General features: G+C 44.8%; 1 protein-coding gene across 1 annotated transcript in view; it reads left to right on the top strand.

The window, feature by feature from the left end:
• LOC106604330 (teneurin-2) overlaps nucleotides 1-10000 on the top strand; it is a 299583-nt gene that overhangs the window by 109849 nt on the left and 179734 nt on the right. Inside the window, exon 2 of the mRNA XM_045717935.1 lies at nucleotides 5833-6076. Within this exon, the coding sequence (XP_045573891.1) occupies nucleotides 5833-6076 (244 nt within the window). The remainder of the gene's footprint in view (nucleotides 1-5832; nucleotides 6077-10000) is intronic.

The raw sequence follows: 10000 nt of genomic DNA, 5'->3' as shown, positions 1-10000 counted from the left end.
CCTTCGCCTTGATGACAGCTTTACACACTCTTGGCATTCTCTCAACCAGCTTCATGAGGTTGTCACCTGAAATGCAGTTCAATTAACAGGTGTACCTTGTTAAAAGTTAATTTATGGAATTTCTTTCCTTCTTAATGCATTTGAGCCAATCAGTTGTGTTGTGACAAGGTAGGGGTGGTATACAGAAGATAGCCCTATTTGTTAAAAGACCAAGTCCATATTATGGCAAGAACAGCTCAAATAAGCAAAGAGAAACAACAGTCCATCTTTACTTTAAGACTTGAAGGTCAGTCAATACGGAAAATGTCAAGAACTTTGAAAGTTGCTTCAAGCGCTATGATGAAACTGTCTGTCACGAGGGCCGCCACAGGACAGGAAGACCCAGAGTTACCTCTGCTGCAGAGGATATGTTCATTAGCGTTGCCAGGCTCAGAAATTGCAGTCCAAATAAATTCTTCACAGAGTTAAACTATTAGACACATCTTAACATTAACTGTTCAGAGGAGACTGCGTGAATCATGCCTTCATGGTCGAATTGCTCAAAGGAATCACTACAAAAGAACACCAATAAGAAGAAGAGACTTGCTTGGGCCAAGAAACACAAGCAATGGACATTAGACTGGTGGAAATCTGTCTTTTGGTCTGATGAGTCAAAATTTGTGATTTTTGGTTCCAACCGCCGTGTCTTTGTGAGACGCAGAGTAGATGAATGGATGATCTCCAAATGAGTAATTCCCACCGTGAAGCATGGAGGAGGAGGTGTGATGGTGTGGGGGTGCTTTGCTGGTGACACTGTCAGTGATTTATTTAGAATTCAAGGCACACTTAACCAGCATAGCTAACACAGCATTCTGCAGCAATACACCATCCCATCTGGTTTGCGCTTAGTGGGACTATCACTTTTTTGGTTACTACATGATTCCATATGTGTTATTTCATAGTTTTGATATCTTCACTATTATTCTACATTGTAGAAAATACTAAAAATAATCCTTTGCTCTGAGCCTTGAAATTGAGCTCAGGTGCATCCTGTTTCCATTGATCATCCTTGAGATGTTTCTACAACTTGATTGGAGTCCACCTGTGGTAAATTCAATTGATTGGACATGATTTCGAAAGGCACACACCTGTCTGTATAAGTTCCCACAGTTGACTGCCTGTCAGAGCAAAAACCAAGCCATGAGGTCGAAAGAATTGTCTGTAGTGCTCCGTGACAGGATTGTATCAAGGCACAGATCTGGGGAAGGGTAACAAAAAATGTCTACAGCATTGAAGGTCCCCAAGAACACAGTGTCCTCTATCATTTTTAAATGAAAGAAGTTTGGAACCACCAAGACTCTTCCTAGAGCTGGCCGCCCGGCCGAACTGAGCAATCTGGGGAGAAGGGCCTTGGTCAGGGAGGTGACCAAAAACCCGGTGGTCACTCTGACAGAGCTCCAGTGTTCCTCTGTGGAGATAGAAACTTCCAGAAGGACAACCATCTCTGCAGCAATCCACCAATCAGGCCTTTATGGTAGGGTGGCCAGATGGAAGCCAATACTCAGTAAAAGGCACATGACAGCCTGCTTGGAGTTTGCCAAAAGGCACCTAAAGGACTCTCAGACCATGAGAAACAAGATTCTCTGCCATAGTACAGTGCATTCAGAAAGTACTTGAAACCAATATTGAACTCTTTGGCCTGAAAGCCTCATGCCTGGAGGAAACCTGGCACCATCCCTATGGTGAAGCATGGTGGTGGTAGCATCATGCTGTGGGGATGTTTTTGCTCCAGAGTCCTCAGGACCTCCGACTGTGGCAAAGGTTCACCTTCCAACAGGACAACGACCCTAATCACACAGCCAAGACAACGCAGGAGCGGCTTCGGGACAAGTCTCTGAATGTCCTTGAGTGGCCCAGCCAGAGCCCGGACTTGAACCTGATCGAACATCTCTGGAGAGACCTGAAAATAGCTGTGCAGCGACACTCCCCATCCAACCTGACAGAGCTTGAATATAGGTGTGCCAAGCTTGTAGCGTCATTACCCAAAAAGACTCAAGGCTGTAATCGCTGCCAAAGGTGCCTCAACAAAGTACTAAGTAAAGGGTCTGAATACTTATGTAAATCTGATATTTCAGTTGTTTTTTAAATAAATTTGCTAACATTTCTAAAAACCTGTTTTTACTTTGTCATTTTGGAGGATTGTGTGTAGATTGATGAGGGAAAAAAGTATTTAATCAATTTTAGAATGAGGCTAAAACGTAACAAAATGTGGGAAAAGTCAAGGGATCTGAGTACTTTATGAATGCACTGTACTATGGCACTGTAACATAATAGAGAGCTTGGGGAAGAGAGAGAGACACACAGCATATGTACACACCAGAGGAGGCTGTTGGGAGGAGCTATAGGTTACAGGCTCAAATGGTATTAATTCCATTCCAGCCATTACAATGAGCCTGTTCTCCTATAGCTCCTCCCACCAGCCTCTGGTACACACACACACACACACACACACACACACACACACACACACACACACACACACACACACACACACACACACACACCCAGCGACCGTAGACACAAACAAGCATAAACACACAGAAGCACACAGACATACACCTTCTCCCTCACACACACACACACACAGACACAGAGACAGACAGACAGACAGACAGACAGACAGACAGACAGACAGACAGACAGACAGACAGACAGACAGACACACACACACACACACACACACACACACACACACACACACACACACACCCAGTCTGTGACTTCCTGGGGATTATCTCTGTTGTTAGTTTCTGCATGGCTTGGCCATTCTCATTTCCTGCTCAGCGTCCACTCTACATGACACACACACACACATGCTCATGGTTACACACACACACAAGAACACACACATGCATTTACACACTTGTATTTCTGTTTAGCAAGTGGAAATGGAAAACCAAATGTGGTTCAGGGTTTGGAATTGGGTCCGGCTCAGAGCACCTGCTCCGAACGTTCTCAGACACACATTCTCAGAGAGAGAGAAGATTCTCAGGCCAAATGGAGCGTGTCTGATCGCTCCTAGAAAGAGCTAGCGTTAGCGCTGTGGCTCTGCGGCCCATTCATTATGCATAAGGAGCGATACCTATTTTTAGCGTGAGGGTCACTAGCTCCTTGCCAGGAAGGGAATACACAACTTAATTTCTCTGCTGGGATGAATGTTTAATCACTGTTGTTGTGACAAAGCAAGTGAGCAGTGGTTTCTGTGGAGATTAGTGGGAGTTAAACAGTTACCTCCCTCAGAAGCTGTACATTTACAACAGAAGGAAGACAGAGAGAAAGATAGAACTAGAGAGACAGAGGGAGAGAGCGAGAGAGAGAACTCCACTGAGTTGAGCCCTATGCTGATTTATTTTAAACTGCTGAACTAGAGCTTTTAGCCTTCACACACACACACACACACACACACACACACACACACACACACACACACACACACACACACACACACACACACACACACACACACACACACACACACACACACACACACACACACACACACACACACACATACACACACACACCCCGCCAGGCGACTCATTGTGTTGAACCAGAGAAAATGTCAATAAACAGTGTACCCTTCCAGAGCCTGGAAAACAAACTGCTTCCTATGGTTATTACTGCCATGGGCCTAACACACACACTGACACACACACACACCGATTCACACGTACACAGACAAAGACACTCTGTCACATACACACACACATACAATGCGAAGTTAATGTGCCATGAAGAGCCCCTGCCTCATTCTGCTGGTGTCTGCATATGTACCCCAGCCTAATGCTTTGGTGTAGCTCTCCAGCAGGCTAACAGGCTAGCATCGTTGTATAAATAATGCTTTGGTGTTGCTCTCCAGCAGGCTAACAGGCTAGCATCGCTGTATAGATAATGCTTTGGTGTAGCTCTCCAGCAGGCTAACAGGCTAGCATCACTTATAAATAATGCTTTGGTGTAGCTCTCTAGCAGGCTAACAGGCTAGCATCACTTATAAATAATGCTTTGGTGTAGCTCTCTAGCAGGCTAACAGGTTAGCATCGCTGTATAAATAATGCTTTGGTGTAGCTCTCTAGCAGGCTAACAGGCTAGCATCGCTGTATAAATAATGCTTTGGTGTAGCTCTCTAGCAGGCTAACAGGCTAGCATCGCTGTATAAATAATGCTTTGGTGTAGCTCTCCAGCAGGCTAACAGGCTAGCATCGCTGTATAAATAAGGCTTTGGTGTAGCTCTCCAGCAGACTAACAGGAATACCATCGCTGTAGAATACAGCCCAGTACATCACTGGGGCCAAGCTTCCTGCCATCCAGGACCTATATAGCAGGCGGTGTCAGAGGAAGGCCCTAAAAGTGGTCAAAGACTCCAGCCACCCTAGTCATACTGTTCTCTCTGCTACCGCACAACAAGCGGTGTCCACAGGTGTAGATCTTACCGTGAAATGCTTACTTAAATGCCGTTAACCAACAATGCAGAGTAAGAAAATATTTGCTAAATTAACTGAAGTAAAAAAAGTAACACAATAAAATAACAGTAACAAGGCTATATACAGGGGGTACCGGTACCGAGTCAATGTGCGGGGGTACAGGTTAGTCCAGGTAATTGAGGTCATATGTACATGTAGGTAGGGGTAAAGTGACTATGAATAGATAATAAACAGCGACTAGCAGCAATGTAAAAAAGAGGGTCAATGCAAATAGTCTGGGTAGCCATTTGATTAACTGTTTAGCAGACTTATGGCTTGGGGGTAGAAGCTGTAGACAAGCCTTTTGAACGTAGACTTGGCGCTCCGGTACCGCTTGTCGTGTGGTAGCAGAGAGTAACTCAACCACACTAAACCACAACCATCAGGACACTGTCTACTTGGAAACGTGAACTCAGAAACCACAAGCTTGCTTTCAAAAACTGGAATTTCTTTTGCTATTGAAAGTTCAGTAGAATTTGAATGAATATTTGTTTTTTAAATATTAATCGAAAGAAAGAGAGCTTTGAAAAATGCTATGCATTTTTATGGGTAGATTTGATAGGGAAAGGCAGTGTGGTTTGCGAATGTAAATACGAGAATTTATACAGATGGCGGGTGTGTGTCTGTTTGAAATGTAAATAGTAGCATATATCACAAGTTCACAGCTATTAACATTGACTGACCGATGCAGGGGTGTAGAACGAGATAGAAAAGGACTGATGAAAAGGGATAAGAGTAGATGAAATGGAGGGATGAGATGGGAGGAGGAAAAAAATACAATGTTTTGGAAATTATATGCATGACTATGAAACCCCATCTACACACACACACACACACACACATACACACAACACACACACCCACACACATACACATACACACACACACCGAACCTTTGAGTTGGCAGACAGAGAGTAACATAATCTAAATAAAGGAGAGTATTGCCAGTCTTCAGAAGTGTACAGCAGGGAGATATTAAAGCATGGTGTGTTAGTCCTGCAGTTCAGATGACTACAACCATGCCGTCATTCTGATATTTCATAGCAAAAACAGGTACATTTCAGAAGCCAAGGACATTAATTCTCGTTCAGCTGAAATTTCCATTTCATTCCAAAAAATGTTTACCAAGGCACATCATTTGTGCCCAGAAAGTTCAAATAATGTAATGACTTTTTAATCGTTGTATTTTTGTTTGAGTGAAGGAAGGAGAGCAGAGAGCCAGTAAAATAACATGTTACTGGTATTTCTTACTATCACTACTTCTCTCTCTCTTGCCATTCCTGTCTTCTTTCTGAATAACCCTTGTTTTTTTTCTCTCCCTCTCTCTGTCCAGGAGCTCCTAACCACCTCGGTGGGTCCACCCTGCGACCCCCCCTGCCTCCCCCTCACAACCACCAGACCCTTTCCCATCACCACCACCACTCCTCAGCCAACAGCCTGAACAGGAACACCCTGAGAGGGGGTAGAAACCCCATCCATGCCCCCCCTCCAGTACCAGGGGATGGGCCCACCTCACCAGAGTCTGTACAGCTACAGGACAGCTGGGTACTGAATAGTAATGTCCCACTGGAAACCAGGTGAGAAACTAGTCCCAGTTAAACACACTGAATACACACTGCAGACCAGTTGAGAAACTAGTCCCAGTTAAACACACTGAATACACGCTACAGACCAGTTGAGAAACTAGTCCCAGTTAAACACACTGAATACACACTACAGACCAGTTGAGAAACTAGTCCCATTTATATATAAAAAAATAACTTGTACACATTGAAAACACACTGAGAAACTAGTACCCATTCCTACAAACTCTCCACACACCGAATACACACTACACACCAGGTGAGACTAGTGACACAATACTTAAATGCACTTAATACCAGGTGAGACCAGTACCAGAGTGTATTAAATCTCTACTTCATACGGGTACCCTCCAGTACATGTTGACTAGCTGAGACCAGAAGCACCATATCGCCTACCACATACAGTGCTGTCCCTAGTGTGAACCGAAGCTGGAGAGAGAAAAGTAGGTTTATTAACTTCATCCTTATCATGCTGAACACAAAGACTGCTGTGGTTCAATTACAATATGTACAATACCTTGGTGTGTTAGCACTGGGAATACTAAGTACACACACACACACACACACACACACACACACACACACACACACACACACACACACACACACACACACACACACACACACACACACACACACACACACACACACAAAGAGCCTCAGAGGAAGGCGTACTGCAGCACACCGCTCACACACCCGTCTCCTCTGGTCTTGCTTGCAGAGACAAAGAGCTGCCCCTCCCCTCTTCTCTGTTCTCTGCTGTAGTTGTGTTTCTCCAGCTGAGCTGAGCTCTGCTCTCTAACCCTGATCCCAGATCAGATCCCCAGAGAGAGAGCACCATGCGGTATTGATGTCTGATCAGCACTAATTCACTAGGACAGGTCCCAGGCCTGTGGTAGAGATGGTTGACGCTGTAACATGCACAGCAAGGAAATGCCAATAAGTGGAGCAGTAACGCTCTAACACACACACACACACACACACACACACACACACACACACACACACACACACACACACACACACACACACACACACACACACACACACACACACACACACACACACACACATACCAGTGGAGGCTGGTGACTTGAAAAATTGAGAAGGATGGGAGACCCAAAGTATAGGCGCAGAACACACGGAGACGTAAAAGTGTGTTTCAAAGAGAAATGATTTAACCTAAAGGATTTAATAAAGACATGTATAGTACAATATTATGGGGAATGAGAGGGCTACTTACACAGTGTTGGGAAGGGATCACAGCAGTGATTGAATGAGGGTATGAGGCAGGAGTTGAGGTGTTCAGAGGCTTGACTTCAGTGCAGGACAGGATTTGACTGGGAAGGCAAAAAACAATAACATAACACATGACACAGTTAGACAAAATAACTAAGAATGAGTTAGTCCAAGCAAGGAGTAAAATCTCTGATGTGTAATAATGTGATTGTGTTTGTGATTGACTACATACAGTAATGAGAGAAAATAGACAGGTACACTCAGAGAGCTTGGAGAGGAAACATTCAATGTGCCAGTGGAAGAGCAGGCACATGAGACGTGGCTTCAGTTCATGTCAGGAGAGAGTAGACAACAGTAGTGGAGTGGAGTGGTCATCACCTCTTAACCAGGGAACAGGAGGGGACTTAGCTGTAAATACAAATAGCAGAAACATTCCATTACAGCTGCATCATCGTAGGTTTGAACAACACGTTTCTTCATAAAGTCAAATACAGACGGCGCATCTCACCCACTTGACACATCAAAGTAGCCCAAGAAACGTTCCTGAATGAAGCTCTGATCATCCACATACCTGACCATATCTGACAACTGCAAGCTGACTGGTGGCACAATAGGTCCCAGAGTAGTGGGGCCCGGAGTTTTTCCTTATCTGTTAACCTAACCTTGAAAAAACTCTGGACACTATAATGATATAGTGATTAATCATTTGTAAAAAGGTTTTATAAGGGCTATGATGCGACCAGTCTTTCCTAATCAGGTCACATGGTTTTAAAAAACTCCTGGCCCTGTTCATATGAATTATATTTAGACTGGATTAGGAGGAGGATTTCCTCTACCCAGACACAGAGACAACAACTGGTAGACAACAGAACTCACAGGGCTGAGCTTTATGCATGTTGGCATCACGCAGACCTATGCAACTGTAGTGCTTATAAAACATGTACTCACATCTGTCATCACTATTATGTTGATTGATGAATTCCAGTTAATCATTTTGCATTGAAAACGTATAGGCAGCCTAGCCAACCCGATTTTGAATGTAATCCAAATTTGAACACCTTCACATTTTCTCCTGACACACAAATGGACTATAAATATATAATGTTACCATTAGTTTACCCTGACCAGATGGACTATAAATACATAACGTTACCATTAGTTTACCCTGACCAGATGGACTATAAATACATAACGTTACCATTAGTTTACCCTGACCAGATGGACTATAAATACATAATGTTACCATTAGTTTACCCTGACCAGATGGACTATAAATACATAACGTTACCATTAGTTTACCCTGACCAGATGGACAGGGCACATAGGCTGTATGCAGCTGCTCTTATTAGTAGCCTACAGTCGATCAGACTGAAAAATGGTCTCGTTATGATCCCACACAGCATGTCAGATCTCTAATGTTTAGGTGTAGTCTAGGCTGCTGCAACATTTGTGTAGTGAGTCGTGTCCTTTATTAAAAAACAATTATTTCAGGCCCAAAAAACGCAGTGGTGTTGGTAAGCCCCTTGAGAACATCCCTGTTTCTTCTTACTTTCTGGTTGTGTTGCACAATTGGAATATGAAGACCTTGGACGTGATCCCTGCGGCTTTTTCCCAGAAGCTTGAATCTGATGTGGGCAATTACATGCTCCTTGCTTTTGTTTTGCCATTTAGCTGAACGATAGATGTCCTTCAGGTCACTGTACCCACTTTTCCACCAAGGCTCAGACTTTCCAAATAGCAGGCATGGCCAGCAATACAGGCGGTTTGGTGAAAGACTCCCTGTTAACCAGCTATACCAGGCATGGCCAGCAATACAGGCGGCTTGGTGAAAGACTCCCTGTTAACCAGCTATACCAGGCATGGCCAGCAATACAGGCGGCTTGGTGAAAGACTCCCTGTTAACCAGCTATACCAGGCATGGCCAGCAATACAGGCGGTTTGGTGAAAGACTCCCTGTTAACCAGCTATACCAGGCATGGCCAGCAATACAGGCGGCTTGGTGAAAGACTCCCTGTTAACCAGCTATACCAGGCATGGCCAGCAATACAGGCGGCTTGGTGAAAGACTCCCTGTTAACCAGCTATACCAGGCATGGCCAGCAATACAGGCGGTTTGGTGAAAGACTCCCTGTTAACCAGCTATACCAGGCATGGCCAGCAATACAGGCGGCTTGGTGAAAGACTCCCTGTTAACCAGCTATACCAGACATGGCCAGCAATACAGGCGGCTTGGTGAAAGACTCCCTGTTAACCAGCTATACCAGGCATGGCCAGCAATACAGGCGGCTTGGTGAAAGACTCCCTGTTAACCAGCTATACCAGGCATGGCCAGCAATACAGGCGGCTTGGTGAAAGACTCCCTGTTAACCAGCTATACCAGGCATGGCCAGCAATACAGGCGGCTTGGTGAAAGACTCCCTGTTAACCAGCTATACCAGACATGGCCAGCAATACAGGCGGCTTGGTGAAAGACTCCCTGTTAACCAGCTATACCAGGCATGGCCAGCAATACAGGCGGCTTGGTGAAAGACTCCCTGTTAACCAGCTATACCAGGCATGGCCAGCAATACAGGCGGCTTGGTGAAAGACTCCCTGTTAACCAGCTATACCAGGCATGGCCAGCAATACAGGCGGCTTGGTGAAAGACTCCCTGTTAACCAGCTATACCAGGCATGGCCAG

This window comes from Salmo salar, chromosome ssa05 (genome assembly GCF_905237065.1).
Source record: "Salmo salar chromosome ssa05, Ssal_v3.1, whole genome shotgun sequence".
NCBI classification, from domain to species: Eukaryota; Metazoa; Chordata; class Actinopteri; order Salmoniformes; family Salmonidae; genus Salmo; species Salmo salar.
The sequence above is the reverse complement of the archived record's forward strand: the minus strand, read 5'-3'. Positions and strand labels throughout refer to the sequence as shown.